Raw genomic sequence first — 18681 nt, forward strand, 5'->3', positions numbered from 1 at the left:
CGTCTACATCCATTTTAATTCACTTTCAAAATATTCCTAATTACAATGTATTATACCACAGTGGACATTGAGCAAATCTGGTTGAGTAAACAGACAACAGACTTCACGCATGCGCAGAATGAAATGTCTGCTCATATCTGCCTGGGAAGGTGACCTCATTGTTTTGTTCGAAAACATTTGGGTGACTAACAGGGCACGGTGCTGCAGCCTCATGGCAACGTTTGAAAACAGTGTCATATCTGATGGTCTGAGACAAAACATCCTGGTCAAGACAGAGCATCTGATGAGGGCCAGAGGAGACTGCCCTTTTTTTTTTTTACATTTGTTTTAAAAGAGTAAGGTACAGAATAGTTACAAAAGGTTCCTTTTGCTTGAAAGAGGAATGATATTAAATCAGAGATTATTTTCAATAAGTTTTAAGAAGTAGGTTACTGTTAGAGGGTTATTTCCATCAATATGGGGCATTGTATTAAAACTTCCTTAGTCGATCTTAGTTCTGCATTTAAGTTATTGAATTTAAACATTTATTAAAATATTGGCGACAGGAGTGGAACTTGTGAAATGTGTATGTTGGAGAGGACACAATTCCTATGGGCGACCGTGATCTGACGTGTACCAATATGCTGCCAGCCTTAGTAGTACACTTCTAAAGCGGGGTTTACTATTTTGTCCGTAAGCCAATATATTTACCAGGTATACATCATGGAGGCCCATTAGGTAGGCTTCCACCTTTGCAGAGAATTATTAGCAGTAGCAACGTGAGTTCATCATGCTTGCACCCCTCGCCGTTGTACTTATTTCTGTTAAAGGCTGAATAAACCTCAGGGTCATATTATATTGTCAAACAATAGAAGCCCAGACTTCATCGGAAATCGAACCCGCAACCTTCAAACTTGCAGCGCAACACCTTATTGCAACTGTATCATTTCTTTCAAAGCCAATAGTTTACCTATATAATAATATCGCATAAGTGTGCCTTCAGAGAATTAATAGGTATGTTCAGATTCTATTTCTGTTATTGATTTCTTTGAACCAGTACCTATAGTGTAGAAACACGGCTTCTTTGATTCATTTACGTATTCCTATTAGACGATATTTACGAGGAGACGTCCGCAAAACGACCATATAAATATGTGACAGTACGAAATATAAACATCCTTGGTACACATACGGTATAGAATTTAGTGTGTATTGTACATGCCGAAGTGTGACTTGCGTCAGGGAAATAAAAATATAGTTGAGGATTAAATCTCGAATTACAGGTAAACCCATTAGCCCTACTATTGTTGCTGTTTGCAGTATTCCCGAAAGTTATGAATAGTTGTGTATCGAGAAAATAATATAAGTTTACAATCTTGAATTATCGTAGAGAAGAAGGGAGTAGCGATGGTGACTCATGTAATAGTTGCGCACAAAATAAAATTCTTGCAAAGAGGGTCGTGAGAAACTAACCCAACCTAACCCTCTTTCCAAGTTAGAAGAAACATAATACTATCTGTGCTGCTGAACGTTGCCACCTGCTTCATATAATTACATACTATACTGGCCTACTGATCTTTCTAGTAGTTATGGATCTGATCAAGAAAGAATACGAGTTCGGCCTATCAACTACACAAACAAGTGACTACGTGGAAAAGCAAGAAAAACCATTGGCAGAGGTAAATATCAAGTCTTTATATTTGTTTTGCCAGAAATCTAGTATACATAGCTGAATATTATTAATCTAGGACACGGCAACGCGTAGAGGGCGACCAGTGTAGCTTAGAATGGCCGACCTATTTACAGAATAAATTGTGAGGGTTTCGCCCTCCAACAATATGCAGAAATAGACCAAATGCAATCTAATACTTAACCTTACCTAATTACCATGATATTAAACAATTCTATAGTCTAGACAAATCCTGGTATTAGGCCTACGAAAGCTCTTGCTTTTGACACCTCTGTAACAACAATTTTTTTTAACTACTACCGAGATGGCTCATTCAATAGAAATTGAATTAATCACTTTCCTCTATGGCACCACGCGCCACAAACAAGTGAAGAAAATGTTGTCACATAGATGCCATCAAATTTAATTTAAACAATTCCTTGCTTATCAGCAGGGAACGGATTTATATGGACTAAAAATATATGAAATATGTAAATATATATGTAGTTATTTTTACCAAAATATGGAATTAAATATGGATTTTTACCAAAATATGGAATTAAATATGGACTTAAAATTATAAAAAAATGACTATGTACGTTAAATATTGGTACATTTTAATCAAACTAAACAAAAAATATAATGGACGTACCTTATCTTCCAATGTAGTTTCAACAAAACACAATTTTTATTGTCTGTTACCATAACAATAGGTTACAAACATTTCTTTCAAGTGCTGAAAAGTGAATCTTCTTCTATTGTCTCTGAGGATAGATTTATACTGACTAAAAGAGCGTTCGACGTCACAAGAAGTAACTGGTACATAATTCAATTTCACAATGTCTGCTGGGGATAAGTCCAAGTTAATCTTCACTGTTGATTCACCACTCATCACAGCAACAACCTTTTGTAGTTCTTCATATCCAGGGTTTTTTGAAAGTACAGTGTCCACCTTAGCTCTTACTGCATCTGCAACTTTACCTCTACCACGATTCAGTTGTTCCACAGTACTATTTATAATTTCAAAACTTTCAGATAGTGAAAGGTGCCTATTTTGGAGACTTTTGAGCGTTTTTATGATGCATGAAAATGTATGCTGAATGTGAGCTAAGTCATTCTTCACACTTATGTCACAGGTAACTGTTTTCGCAGTATCAATTGAGACTGCATCTTCAGAGTCCAATGCAAGGAGAACATTGTTAATAGAGTCTATATGTTCGGCATAATATTCAACTGCTTCTAGCCATGTACCCCATCTAGTTAAAATTGGCTTTGGTGGCAATGGAATTTCAGGGTACATTTCTTTCAACACGTTAACTCTACTGGGAGCTTTGAGAAATACTTTTTTCACTGATGAAATCAACAAATCTACTTTAGGGAAATTGTCTCTGACCACTTCTGCCACACGATGAAATGCATGCGCCACACAAGTAAAATGAGTCAATTTAGGATATACAACAGATAATGCTTGTCCAGCTTTGACCATATAAGGGGCAGCATCGCTAATAAAGAATAACACATTATCGTACATAATACCCTTTGGCCACAGGATACCCATAGCTTCGTTGAACAGTTTAACTATAGTTTTGTTATTGCACTTTTCTAGAACATCACAATGTAAAAGAATTCGTTCAGAATATTGTTCACTTAACAAACCGATAACTACATTACCAACAAGTCTACCTTCTTTGTCGGGAGTCTCATCAATGGAAACCCAAATTGAATTATCTTTAATTTCATCTCTTATCTTCTGTATTGTCTCATCGTAGATGGATGGAGCATACGTCTTCCTAAGTGTTGACTCATCCGGGATTGTATGTTGAGTATATTTTTCAAGGAATTCCCTGAAGACCTTATTCTTTAGTTTGTAGAGAGGAATATCAGCAGAGATGAGAGAACGGCACAGGTCGATGTTAAACTCAGATCTTACATTCGATGTTGTTGGTTGTGTTAAAAACAATTGTCTCTGCTTGGAATTTAGTTGTTTGTTGGCCTGATGTTTACTAATTGTAATGTGTTGTTGCACCAGGAACTTTTGTGTAGATGATACTGCACACTGACACAAATTACAAAATAATATTTTATTGTCAGTTGATAAACCATCTTCTTTAAATTCTGAAATGTAACTTGTTAGTTTTGATTTTAAATTGACTGAATGACGTACTTTTGGCATATTTACCGTCTTTATAGTATGATTTACAAAACTGAACCTATGTGTACTCTGACTGGCATTTAACTGTTGAGCTGCACAACTGAAGTCTGTTAAAAATTTTAAATTAAATTGATACAGTTTTGTAACTTACTTTCCCATTGTTGATAGGACTGCTAATTTTCAAATAACTCTGATGTTAAAGGGATTACTGAACATGTGTTTAAATCTCTATTGTTGAAATGTATTTTTAAAAGTTAATGGAATTTTGTTTTGTTTTATTGTTAAACCTAATATAATATGGACTGTTTTATATGAAATATGGAAAATATATGGAAATTAACGAAAATATGTACTAAACTCTAAAATATGGAAAAATATGGAAAATAAAAGTAGGATTTTTCAACCCTACACATTGTGAAACATAAAGATAATGCAAAATATAAATTATATTAGCTTTATAAGTAAATATGTATTTACATATAAATCCTTTCCCTGCTTATCAGTAATGAACATAAGCTAACGGGATAGTCTCCTTTTTTGGCCTAGTGTCCGGCATCCCCGTAATTTTTGTTTGATGGCACTAATTTCGTTCCTTATGTTTTGCTTCAGCTGGATGATGGTGCGATGCTTGTTGCGATACACCCTACTTATGATATAACCCCAAAGGAAGTAATCAGCGCACACTGCTCATGGTTCAATGTGACTGTCTGAGAAACAAGTTTCCAGGACGAATAATTTCACGATTTGGAGACATTGCCTGGCCGCCAAGATCTCCTGACCTAACTGCCACTGATTACTTCCTATGGAGTTATCTCGAAAGTATGGTGTATCGCAACAAGCCTCGCTCCATCATTCAGCTCAAACAAAACATAAGGAACGAAATTAGCGCCATCCACCTGTTTTGTTGGAGCGAGTTATGCAGAACTTTCATAGCAGATTGCAGGAATGTATTCGTTGCCGTGGAGGCCACTTACGAAATGTAGTTTTTAAAAAGTAACCAGACATTAGTAATAAATTGCATTATACTAGATTACTTCCAGGATATGTTTTTCCTTTCAATTCGTCCTGAGTGTCCCACAACAGGGCTATAAAAATCGTCATATCCCACTGCTTCATCATATATTTTGTGGTTCTCATGATATTACCAAGATTCGTTGAAATTTGCGTTCTGAGTTGTTTCGTATCTAAAATATGATGTTAGCTTCTCGTTTGATATTGCAATTCGATTTTGACTGCTACATAGGTTCTTGTCGGAAAGCATATTTTCTTAGGAGTCGTCGTGTAGAGTAACGATTAGCGCGTCTAGCCGCGAAACCAGGTGGCCCGGGTTCGATTCTCAGTCGGGGCAAGTTACCTGGTTGAGGTTTTATCCGGGATTTTCCCTCAACCCAATATGAGCAAATGCTGGGTAACTTTCGGTGTTGGACCCCGGACTCATTTCACTGGCATTATCACCTTCATCTCATTCAGACGCTAGATAATCTAAGATGTTGATAAAGCGTCGTAAAATAACCTAAAATAAAAAAAATAAAAAGTCTTAGGAGTCTTTATTTGTGATTATTAGTGGTGGTTTCTGATTCTGTCTTCAAAGTACGTAACTGGGTAATATAATTTTTTAATTGTACATCTCTAAATTTTATTGAGCAAAATAAATTACGAATTTACATCCTCTTTGTGTTCTTCAGGAAGGGAATTTCTTCAGTCCGTACATGACAGAGATGAAAGGAGATTTTATGGAGCTTAGGTATGACTTCACATCGGAGGTGAAGATTGAGAATACTTCAATGGCAGTTGAATCTTCTGCAGTGAAGTGTGAAGCTGAGGTGAGTACTGTTACCAACTAACGTGATCGCAAGCCTGGAAAGTGCAGTTGTGAACGCAAAAGCAAAGCATTGACTTGTTTGTAGATAACAGGCTAATATGTATTCAGAAAGCATTTGCCGTAACAATGTGTTGCCATAGTTCAATTGAATAAAACAATGGCCAAACGATATTTCAAGAACTAAATTCCTCATATACACAGTTGAATAGCATACCAGTTTGAAGTAATTGGTAGTGACCTAACGACAGCTGCCAATAGATTACATCATAGTCAATCACAAGACTCTTGCATACCCTCTCATGGCTCACCTTTGCAGTTCGGTCAGCTTTGAACATTAGACGCTGGCTGACATCTTGTATTACCAACTTTATAGCACTAGACTCGCATTACTTTGTTTCCCACGTATGGCTGTACAGTTTGTTTGTGAGATCTCTTATATTTTAATTGTGACTTATTTTTTTTAAGAGACGAATTTTATTTTCATCATTACTGTGTGGATACTCAATCAATGACCAAGAAAATTTCCTCCATGCATGTAACACACACATTACAGATCAGTTTCCCATGAAATGAATATCCTAAGTAACCTTCATAACGTGAATAGTCATACCATGTATACATAATAAAGCCTTAAATAAAACATTTAATATGCGCAGCCTCAGTTAGAATCTTGTGCTCCATATGAATACACACATTTATTTTGTGTTACATTATCAAAGCATTTGAAAGAAGAGTATTCATCATTTGTGCTGAGTCAAACTTCTGTTTGTGTGTAAAATTGAATGGAGATTTCAAATATGTCAAATTTAATATAGGGTGCCATTTAAAAAAGTATTAATTTTTTTTGTCATACTCTGTACATGAATCAATACTTTTATGAGACCACAGCCATAAGTTTTAGTTAGATATCTCCAACAACTTTATTTTTTGGTATTTTTTCATAAAATGAATATATATAGTTATTAGCGACATTCTATACTTAATTAACATACTGTATATTGTTGTTGTTTTCTAATGCCAGGCGTTTGACAATAGTCATTTGACCTCTTGCACTCCAATATTTTTCAAAGATATTATCATGGCCAGCCACTGAAGCACAGATTTTGAGGTGTTCCGAATCCATTTCTTGGTTTGAGTTGCACAATAGGCAGTTAGGGGACTGATATATTCCAATTCTATGCAGATGTTTGGCCAAACAGTCATGGCCTGTTGCCAATCTAAATGCAGCTACAGACGATTTTCGTGGTAAATCGGGAATTAACTGTGGATTATGATGCAGAGAGTTCCATTTTTTCCCTTGAGATTGTGTTATCAAATTTTGTTTGTTGAAGTCTAAGTATGTAGATTTAATAAATCTCTTCACAGAGTAATACGTAGATTTAGTAACAGGTTTGTAAGTAGCAGTGCTGCCCTTCTTTGCTAAAGCATCCACATTCTCGTTTCCCAAGATTCCAGAATGGGATGGTATCCATTGGAATACAATTCTTTTATTGAGTGATATTAATTGAGAGAGCATTTTAATTATTTCTGCTGTTTGAGATGAAGGTGTGTGTTTAGAGACGATTGATAGAATAGCTGCTTTGGAGTCTGACAATATAACTGCATTCCTAAATTTATTGATGTGGCATAGAAGATTCCTGAGACATTCACTTATTGCAATGATTTCTCCATCAAAACTTGTTGTTCCATATCCAAGAGGTCTACAAAGTGAGAAGAGACAGCACGTAACACCTGCACCGGCACCTTGTTCTCTGGAGATCAAGGATCTGTCGGTATATAAATGAAGCCAGTTTTGTGGAGGGTACCTAATATTAATTGTCTCTAAAGACAATTGTTTCATTATTTCTTCTGTAAAATGAATATATAAAGAGCGATTAGCAGTATTCCATACTCAATTAACACAATGTATATTACACTATACAACATTCTTATCATTTTGATTTGTGATACAATATGGTATTAGTTTGTAGTTACTACAGAAAGGGAATAAAGGGCTAACAGTCAAATGAAAGATAAACTGCGTTCTTCTTTCCCATTTCAGTTTGTAGACTATGCTGCAAGCACTAGTCATAGTACAGCCTGCAACATGTCACATGGACTTGTAATGGACAATAATGAATTATATTTCTGTCCTTCAGGAGGGGAATATTCTCAATCTGCAAGTGCCTTGCACAACAGGTGAGAGCACGGACCCCAGCTATGCTGTCACCTGGGAGGTGAAATGTGAGGATACGCCAGTGCCAGTTTCGTTTCCAAAGGTGAGTGCAATTCAGCTATTCACCCATGGTGACTCAATAGAACTTCTGTTGCACTGCTGTTTGTTGTTTTGCGGCCCTGTAGTGCTATCAACCCACTTAATATATTTTTTCGACGCTGTAGAAGCTGAATAACTCAAACGAGAACTGAGCCACTATTGTGGTATTAGTCTTGACCGAAAATTAACTTGTGACATAATGGAACATCCAGTAATCATGGTTGGGATAGGCTTGGGACGTGATATATATCAAATCGTCTGGTACAGTTGATATAGCACTGGTCTTTTGTGCCCGCGGTTGCGGTTTTGATCTCGGCCCAGGTTGATGGCATATAAGTGTGCTTAAATGCGACAGGCTCATGACAGTAGATTTACTGGCATGTAAAAGAACTCCTGTGGGACAAAATTCTGGCACATCCGGCGACGTTGATATAACATCTGCAGTTGCGAGCGTCGTTAAATAAACCATAACATTTTATATCAAATACATAGCAGCAACCGGCGTAGCTCAGTCAGCTGAGATGCTTTCCTGCTCATCCGGAGCTGCGCTCGGGCGTGGGTTCGATTCCCTCTTGGGCTGATTACCTGGTTGGTTTTTTCCGAGGTTTTCCCCAACTGTAAGGCACATGTCAGGTGATCTATGACGAATCGTCAACCTCATCTCGCCAAATACCATTTCGCTGTAACCAATCCCATCTATGCTAAATAACCTAGTAGTTGATACAGCGTCGTTAAATAACCAAATAAAAAAACCTGTAGTGTTACTGCCAATATATCGACATTCATGGGGAGTTCAAGTTTCAGTAAGTTAGGACATCCAACGGGTCTGATTTGACGCTTAGCTGACAAGACAACACCATAGAAGGCAACAGAAACCATTTCATTCTTTACAAGGTACTCCCTGGGTTCATAAGTCATTTAAAACACCTTGAGAATAAAATAAATTTGGTCATAACTGGGCATGTCGTGTACTGCTCAAATGCTTTGTGTTGATAATTCTAGTTGTTCTTCTTCGTCTTTTACATATTATGTTACATTTGGAACACCATTTATCCATGAAGTGTTGTAAAAAAATTGGATGCATTAGTATCAGATATGGGTCAACATTAGGGCTCGGAAGTTGAAGACCTACAAGTTAGTATTTCAATGTAGTATAATTCAAGCTAAGTAAACATTCCCTCTATCACAGGTAGAATTCTCGTTATCACTAGCTACTTTGTTACGCCTGGTGAACATTGACTCCGAAATCTGTTCACAATTTTTCGACAAAAAACGTAAATAAAAGGAAGATTACAGTACCCTCCCCACAGGTAACAAAATCTGTGGCACGTCTTACACAAGAAACAATTCTTTTCATTTGAAATACAATGTGTTGAGCAAAGACTCTTTGAATTCCTAGAAATCTAAATGAAACGCTTACCTTACATATTCTAACACACAAAGTAACAAAGTACCTAGTGATAACGAGGATTCTACCTGAGATAGAGTGAACGTTTTCTTAGCTTGAACTATACTACGTTGCAATACTAACTTTTAGGTCTTCAATTTCCGAGCTCTAGTCATCATATTCATACGAAAATTTTGGGAGTAACTGTATATACTGTTTCCATATATATTTTTCTAAATATTGCTCTATCTTTTCTACTCCTTTATCAGGAAGAGCCCTGCGTTGTGGAATCGGGAAATGAACAGCTGAGAGAAGCAGTAGACGAAGATGAAGTCTTGTCTGACAGGTAAGTGTAATTCCATAAGAGGCTTGCTTATCACCTCGTGGCTAGATGGTCACTTGGATACATAATCCAAGTAAACTAACAGTTAAGAATAATCAGGACCAGTCACATCATGTGGCCTGTAGCCTAGTGTGTTGTCTAGGAACTATCCAAGCGAATGAATTTGTCTGTTTTCTCTGGAGAGCCATCAAATACCTGTGTTTTTTTCACATACTATAATCTTTTCGCTGTAAGAAAAATCCTAATGTAAACAATAGCACGTGACTGAAGTGAGGCTTCATTGGCCGCTGTTTGGCGCCATAGATTCTCAGTACGTGTTCCCACCTACTGTTGTACATTCTGTTTCATGTTAAACATTTCCCGTTACTCGTCAAGCAGGCCTAACCTCACTACTATGCATTCGTTTACTTAGGAAACATTTACTTTATAATTACTGTAATTAAAACTCACTTAACTTATTATATACATTTAAGACTATTTGTTTTTCTCCGCTTTTGAGAGAGTTTCTACTCTTATGTTTAATAACCACACACACCGAGGATGCAGAAATTATACTTCAGTACCACGTGCCTACGTGAACAACTACGAGCTCGAGTGACGCCAGCTTGTTACAAGAACAGACTACCTCGGTATTACTGTTGGTATTCATCCGCGTTCATAGTACATAACAAAATATAAAAGTAGCTTTTCTTTTACATAGCGTTTTACATATGAGTGAAGTTATATGTTTCATCGTATTTAACAACTAGAATTTAATTTTTTATTTTCAAATAATACAAGATTGTGGTTTCCAAATACGAACTATATTTTCCTGTGTCATGTGAGTGTTTCGACTGGGAGCCAATCACGGGTATGACAGCAAAGTGCTTATGTTTACGTTAGGATTTTTCTTACAGCGAAAACAGTATAGTTTAATCATTGTTGTGTGTTAGCAATAATAATTAATAATAATATAGATGAAGCTGTTTTCAAAAGAGAGACGCTTTTTGAATCGTTTCAAAGGGGTGTACAAAAATGCTGTGGTAATGAATAAATATGGGAAGATGTAGCGCAGGAATTAAACAAAAACGGTAAGTACTGTGTACAAAGTACAAAACTAATCATTATTTATTTTTATTCCTTACAATATTTTTTACTATAGACGCTCTACATATTATTAATTCATGGTTTTCTGCTCAACGACATGTCTTTCAGTGCAAACCCAACATTCTCCCTCTAGTCTGCGAATGCAGCTTCAGATCAGAAGTCTAGCATCTCTGCCGACTGAGCTACACCAGTGGCTTTCTTTGTCCGCAAGGTCTCATTAAGTAATTCAATAATTAATAACCGTCATCACTAACTAGTACAAATGGGGTTTCGGTATCTGTATCAGGAATTTCTCTTCCTAATAGGACTTTTGAGGCAATTTGATTGTAACATTCGAAACAAATGAGAACTTATAAAAATTTGTAGAATTGCATAGGTCGCCTTTCTGTACCAATGTCAACGGAAATAATTCTGCACTTAACATGTACTACAACTTATAATAAAATCGAAAACATCTTATTTATAGATGTAACACAAATATCCACTAATGGAATGATATGTTACTCTGAAACATTTACCAACAATTTCCCCAATGCAATTAGGAAGATTCCACTTGTCAAAAAGTTGACAGCATTTTCGAACCATTTCTCAGTTATGGATAGGTACTGCATATATACAGGTTTCAATGTATCCCATAGAATATTACATTCGTCTTCCCACTATCTCAGAAACTGTTGAGCGGCCCAGGCGAAAATGAAAAAAAGAGACCTATTTATTTGCAGTAGTATTTCGTTAATCCCAACAAATTTGGGCTTGAACTTTGTCGGATTTTACAAATTTTAGGAATTTTTTTTTCCTCATTATTTTTTAGTAGTCTGACGAAATTGGCTAAAATCTGTGTTACGTTTTTCTCATCTTTTTTTTTTTTTTTTGTGTTTTATTGATCTGATTAACGGAAATTTTGGATAAGCAAGTTTCTGCTTTTATTTATTAATTAATTTATATTACTTTTTTGTTTCAGTAAAATATATGAAAAGAAGGTGGAAGAATTTACGAGCCTGATCTTTTTAAAAGAATGCAGGAAAGTTGGCAAACCACACAGTGGTGATGGTGCTTATGAAATAACTACCAGCACATGGCGCTTATTTGATCAACTGAAGTTCTTGAAGAATACAACTGCCCTTTTACATAGGGATTCAAGTTTACTAGCAGATAGTGACACTTGTTCAACTGCACATGAGGCTACAATGTCGTGCAAGGGAAAAGTTCAGTCTTCACCATTATCATTACATTCACATTCGGCTATGACTGCACTACCACAAAGGAAGAAAACTCGTTCCACAAGATCCAGCACCTCCAAAAGGAACGAACAACTCTTGGAGATAGAAAAAAGGAAGATTGAAATTCTCCAAAAAGAGAGTGAGAAAGAATGCAATGACGACTACCACTTCTTCGAGAGTCTTTTGCCTTATATGGCTCATATTCCTTTAATCCGCAAACTGAAACTGAGATGCAGGATTCAAGATTTAATTTTAAATGAACTGGAATCCTTGCAAAGCGATATTCCACAGCATCTAGCACACTTGCAATCCTGGCAAAACGACATTTTGCTGCCTCATCCACAGCTTCGGTCTTTGCAGTTTTATCCACAATCTACAACGTGACACAGTCCACGTCTACATGATTGGATGAGCGGTCATATGTGGCACCAGAAATATTAACTCAAATGTGCACAATTTCAAATAGTATTTTAAACTTCAGTTTTATGTGTACATTGATTGAACTCATTGTTTTGTAAAAGTAAACTTGTTCTGTTATATTTGACATTGAGAAAACCTATTTTTCATTGGTCAATTAATTCTTAATTTATTCACAGTAGACTACGATGTTCTTCATTATTTTGTAAATAATAATAATAATAATAATAATAATAATAATAATAATAATAACTACAGTAATAATAATAATAATAATAACTACAATAATAATAATAATAATAATAATGTTATTGACCTCTTTTACAAAAGTTTAAAATTATATACTGGTAATTTATAATAACTATCTCACTCCTCAAAAGGTCAAAGCTTGTGTCCGTGATTGTTCTTGTAAACTTAAAAGTAAAAGTACAGGCCTACATATTAAGTATATTAAGGTAATGTACAAATGAGTCGTTCAGAGCAAAAGTGGTATAAGTCAAAATTAGGTAATGAGGCTTAAAGTAAAAATTCTGTAAAATACAGCGCAAAGTAGCAATTGTATGGCCTTCTTGCTATCCACTGACTGCTAATAGTTTAAATAAACTGAATATTAATTGCTACTTTGCGCTGTATTTTACAGAATGTTTACTTTAAGCCTCGTTACCTAATTTTGACTTACACCACTTCTGCTCTGAACGACTCAAATATAAACAGCTTATATTACAAAATTAAATAAGACTAAGATTAATTATGACAAAAATGCAGGCATTAATCTTAAGAGTCCATTTTTCTGTTAAAAAATGGTTGCAAAAATAATTTGTACACCTATTTATTTATTAATAAAATGTATAACAACAAATTAATATTTTGGGTTTTTACTTACATCAGAGTAACGACTAGTGATATGCATGTTCTGTAATAATAATTAGTATCCTGTTGGTGTATTTTGTCTTTAGTTTTAGTCAGCAGAATATCGAACGTTTTTGTAGTCATTTGTCGTCATCATCATCATCATCTTCCTAACAGGTGATAGTCCTAGAGGACTGTTCCGTTCTACAGAAGTTTTCCCGCCATGTCTTCACAGGGCGACCCAGTGATCTTTTCCCTGTTGGTCTGTAGTTCAAGATCACTTGAATCCTTGTTCTAGGCATACGCTTGACATGGTGAAGCCAGTTGTCTTAATATTGATGTATATACTGCAATACAGGTTCCATTTCCCACTTCTTGTAGGATGTCTTCATTTCTTTTATGATCCTATTTAGCGTATCATGTTTTTTTCGTAAGGTCCAAGCTTCACTGCCATAACAGAGGACAGGTCTTGCTAAGGTTTTCTGAGATGAGTGCGGCTATGTTTCTGAACTAAAGTTTTCGCTAGACTGTTAATAACTCCTGCAGATTTATTGAATTTAAAAATGTTTTTGTGAGTTATCTAGATGAGGTAGAAAGGAAAGCTTCAAACCAAGATAATTGAATTCATTAACTCATTTTAAAATGTTACCATTTATACAAATTTTGCTTCATACAGGTTTTATGCTACAGAATGCCATTATTTTTTTTTTCGTAGATATTTGCATGCGATATTTATCAACTATTAATTTTAAATTATAGACTGAGCGTCGTAAATCATCTTCTGAAATGGCTAGCAAAACCAATTCATCAGCAAATTCAGTACGTCCAGACACAAATTTCGATTTATAATATGACCATGTCTTGAGTTTCTAAATTCCCGTACTATTGCATTCATAAAAATATTGAATAAGAAGGGTGAAAGAAGGCATCCTTGTTTGACACTGGTAAAAATTTCCAACCAATCAGACATTTTCTTATCAATATTGACAGAAAATATTCAAAAAATTTTTCCTTTTAAATTCTGTAAATGTTATACTCCCCCAACTCGATTCCCAATGGGGACATGTAATTTCTGCAATGACCTAGTTCGTCTGGCCCTTTGGTTCACAGTCTCTCTAACTGAGATGAGTACTAAGGTTCATTTTCTTGGGGCAAAGGCAGCCAGAGCACTAAAAACTCATGTCCCTACTGCTACTCAGTGGCAGTTGTCTCCTTAGGTGGGAGCTTTAACATGCTGCTACCCTAATAATGTTGATAGCTTTGCCTTAAGATTTTGTATACCTCCAAAGAAAAGCGTTAATATTATAACTGATATCGTATATTTTAGTAATTGAATTGTAATGTAAGGAAAACTGAAGTGACGTCACTACATTTACTCACGTCTTTCTCGTTAGTCACGATATACTCATAGTATCACGGAACCACACTAATGGGTGGTATGAATAAAAATAAAGTAGATTCTACTATAATTTTGTCGCTGTAAGAAAAATCATGTCAACACAAGCATGTGGCTGTCATACCAGTGATTGGCTCCCAGTCAAAACACTCACACGACGCAGGAAAATATAGTTCCGTATTTGGAAACCATAACTTTGTATTATTTGAAAATAAAAAATTGAATTCTTGTTATTGAATACAATGAAACATAACTTCACTCATATATAAAATGCTATGTAAAAGAAAAGCTACTTTTATATTTTGTTATTTACTTTGAAAGCGGATGAATACTAAGTAATACCAAGGTAATCTGTTCTTGTAATATGCTTGTGCCAATTGAGCTCGTTGTTGATGTAGGCACGTGATAGTATGGCTTTTGCATTCTCAGTGTGTGTGGTTACTAAACATAAGAATGGAAACCCTCTCAAAAGCGGAGAGAAAGAAATAGTGTTGAATGTATATAATAAGTTAAATGTGTTGAATCTAGTTAATTAATTATAAAGGAATAGTTTCCTAAGCAAACCAATGCATAGTAGTGAGGTTAGGCCTACCTTGACGAGCAACAGAAAATATTTAATATGAAACAGAATGTACAACAGTGGACAGCTGTACAACTGAGAATCTCTGGTGCCAAGCTGCGGTAAAATGTTGAAATGTTATGTTTTATTTAACGACGCTCGCAACTGCCGAGGTTATTTAAGCGTCGCCCTGCAGTCAATCAAACCTCATTTCAGTCACGTGTCAGTGTTTACTGTAGGATTATTCTTACAATGAAAATATTATAATATGAAATACTAGTACTAGTAATAACTGCTAGATCATATTACAAGTACTAATTCTTTTTTTTTTTTTAATTTTGTGTGAATCTTTTGTTAGTGCTTGTAAGTGAAAACTGGATAACATCTAGTATCTATTTCCTATGCAACTGTGGAAATTACTTATAGTGAACCATGATTTTTACAACAGTGAAATTATAAACACTGATCATTTAATGTTGGACACGATTTTTTTTAAACAATCAATAGTGCCAATAAGGTTTATATAACCTCCATTTTCATTTAAGAAATTATAATGATAATTTATTTATTTTGAGTAATAATTTAATGAATTTTATTCAGCATGAGTTCATTTACAAATAGTGCAAGTAATAAGAAAGATATTCATTCTTGATTTGCATATGGCTGTGAATATAACATCAACATTTTTTAACAACAGTTCGATAGCAAGGACCACTCACATTCTGAGGAAAAGTCCATATTCTGTTTGTCGATAAAGGTCTTAAGATGTTTAATTACTTTCTTCTAAGAAATAAGATGCAAGCCACTCAAACATTTTCCTCTGTATATCTAAAAAAGTGGCAATCTTCCTCTCGGATCTTGACTAGTTCTCTGTATCCTTCGCGACAGTGATTTATGAAGTAAGGATTCATTGCAATGTTACAGCATGGAGCTGCAAGAGTCGACTACCAGTCAGCAGACTGCTGATTCATCTTCACATCGAAAGAAGGGTGACCGCACGTGCATTGTTCATTGCGACATTTGCAAAAGAAGTTTTAAGCGAAAACAACATTTGAAAAGACACTTTCTTACTCACACGGGGGAAAAACCGTACAAGTGCGAAATCTGCGATAAGGAGCTGATGACATCGTACAGTCTCAAAATGCATTCGATGACTCATAAAACAGATAAGCCGTACAGTTGCAATATTTGTAACAAATTTTTTGCATATCCTGATTCTCTCAAGAACCACTTGCGCACTCACACCGGCGAAAAACCCTTCACGTGCAATATTTGTGAGCGGCCCTTTGCAACGATAAGTACGCGTAACAAACATTTACGTACTCACAATCCTAAGAAGAAAGAGAGTCGGATTTCGGTAATGGTTGGAGAGTCTGGTAAGACTTCATTTCCCTGCGAAACTTGCGGCAGAGTTTTCGCAGCCTTGTCAACTCTAAGAAAACACAGACGTTCGCACGTAGGAGATACTCCTGTGAGATGCGAGATTTGTCACAAGGTTTTTGCGACGAGAGGCTATATAAAATACCACATGTACAGTCATGCTAGCGAGAAACAGTTCAAGTGTGACATTTGTGGGAAGTGTTACGCGTTTCCAAAGCACCTGAGAGCTCACGTCCGCTCTCACACCGGCGAAGAAGTAATAAAATGCAAAATTTGTCATAATCGGTTTGCTACTTTAACTAATCTTAAAATCCATATGGAGGCGTATGGCTGTGAGAAGCGAAATAAGTGTAACATTTGTGGCAAAGAATTGGCAACTCTGGACACACTAAAATCACATTTGCGCACGCATACAGGCGATAAACCTTACAGGTGCGATGTTTGTGGGAATGGGTTCAACAGGAGAGCCTCAATGGAGGAACACAAACGGTTACACACCGGTGAGAAACCATTCAAGTGTGAGGAATGTGGGAGGTGCTTCTCCCTAAGGCGAAGGTACAAGATACACATGCGCACACACAGCAGCGAATGGCTGTTGAAATGTAACGTTTGTGAGTTGGTGTCAGACAGTATAGAGAGTCTGAAGGTACATTTGGATACTCACGCAAATGAAAAATCTTTCAAGTGCAAAATTTGTGGTAGAGGAATGTTAAACATAAAAACACTTAAGCGACACTTGCAGACACATACAGGGGAGAGACCTTTCAAGTGCGATATATGTGATAAAACTTTCACGAGAAAGAATTCCGTTAAAGAACACAAACGTATTCATACTGGCGAGAAACCGTATAAGTGTGATACTTGTGGGCTTTGCTTTTCATTGTCACAAAATCTCCGAAAACACGTACGGATGCATACTTTGGGGGAGTCGGTGGAATGAGAAATTTATGGTTCATGTTTTGATAATCCTAGTTCTTTGCATGAAAGGCATTACAAAATACATATTTCGAAGTAGCCTACTTCTTGAGAAAATACATTTTGAATAGATTTCATTCTGTTCTAAATGTGTTGCAATTTCTTGGATTAAGAATATATTTCCTTAATTTGCCATAGAAACCAAATTGCGACGACTCAGTTCAGGGCCAGTGAATTGGAATGACTTAAAATTGTTGAACATGATACTGCATGAGTTTAGCAACAGAGTAAATATCAAGGAAAAGATGTATTTGGGGATTTAACATTCAGTAGTGAAAAACAATTTGTGTTTAGGATATTGTATTAGTTTTGTGTACTCTCACTTCGATAACGAAGATTCGCTGTACATTTTAAGATATTCTGTACAGTGTGTAAAGAAAAAAAGTGGTCAAAAACTTCAGGTATTATTATTGGTTTATCAATATTGATCTGGAAATGCTTGGTTTATGAATAGGACTTGCAAGTATCATCATAAGCTGCATCTACACGATCCAACTTCTTTCAACTTTACGCATCCTAGCAATGAATGTAAGATTGATATTTAATATTAATTAATATACAGGATTTTTCATAAGTAAGGAATAATGCAAATAAAATTAAAATTAACTTATTTTTTAAATGCTCGAATACGTCGAATTTAATAGTATGAAAGGAAATTTTAGAAAAAAAGAAATAATTTTCAGCGATTATTGTACACAGTGTGACATCATCGACAACATTTTTAAATGACAACATTATTTTTTTCTATATATTAATGTACCGAAGTACATATGATATTTCCATGCAGATATTCTGATACCAATCCCGGTGTTGTACAGAATCGTCTCCGTTTAAGTTCCTACTCTTGGGTTCCCTCTGGTGGCCGCCCTCTGCATTACGTCATAGATGTCTATGAACGTAGGACTGAAGTCCACACATGTGCTGAGGTGCACTTGTTATGAGTGACTAGTTGGCCAGGATCCGACGGAATAAGCGCCGTCTTAAATCACGAAGTGATTTACGCATATCATATATATTATTTTAATGTACCGAAGTACATATGATATTTCCATGCAGATATTCTGCGTCATCATATGATGAAAGAGTAATGGAATGAAGAAAAACTCTCTCCGGCACCCAAGAGTTGGAACTTAAACTGAGACGATTCTGTCCGACACCGGGATGGATATCCGGTGTGACTTAGTGAATAAAGC

At 35.8% G+C, this 18681-nt stretch overlaps 1 protein-coding gene across 2 annotated transcripts; it reads left to right on the forward strand.

The window, feature by feature from the left end:
* Positions 1 to 420: 420 nt before the first annotated feature.
* On the forward strand, positions 421 to 17922 carry LOC138698616 (zinc finger protein 431-like). Of its 2 annotated transcripts, none has more exons than XM_069824676.1 (5): positions 421 to 1658; positions 5486 to 5623; positions 7761 to 7880; positions 9533 to 9609; positions 16058 to 17922. In XM_069824676.1, exons 1-5 carry the CDS (start codon positions 1569 to 1571, stop codon positions 17451 to 17453), a joined length of 1821 nt encoding a protein of 606 aa, XP_069680777.1. In that variant the 5' UTR covers positions 421 to 1568; the 3' UTR covers positions 17454 to 17922. The 2 variants fall into 2 exon arrangements, with proteins under 2 accessions (XP_069680777.1, XP_069680778.1); XM_069824677.1 differs by lacking the exon at positions 16058 to 17922 and adding an exon at positions 11654 to 13181 and having other exon boundaries at positions 693 to 1658.
* Positions 17923 to 18681: the final 759 nt, after the last annotated feature.

This window comes from Periplaneta americana, chromosome 4 (genome assembly GCF_040183065.1).
Source record: "Periplaneta americana isolate PAMFEO1 chromosome 4, P.americana_PAMFEO1_priV1, whole genome shotgun sequence".
NCBI classification, from domain to species: domain Eukaryota; kingdom Metazoa; phylum Arthropoda; class Insecta; order Blattodea; family Blattidae; genus Periplaneta; species Periplaneta americana.

Coding starts and splice junctions, on each gene's coding strand:
- LOC138698616 (XM_069824676.1), top strand. CDS start 1,569: ATGGATCTGATCAAGAAAGAATACGAGTTCGGCCTATCAACTACACAA. Junction 5,624..7,760: donor CAGTGAAGTGTGAAGCTGAG/GTGAGTACTGTT, acceptor TCTGTCCTTCAG/GAGGGGAATATTCTCAATCT. Junction 9,610..16,057: donor GATGAAGTCTTGTCTGACAG/GTAAGTGTAATT, acceptor GCAATGTTACAG/CATGGAGCTGCAAGAGTCGA.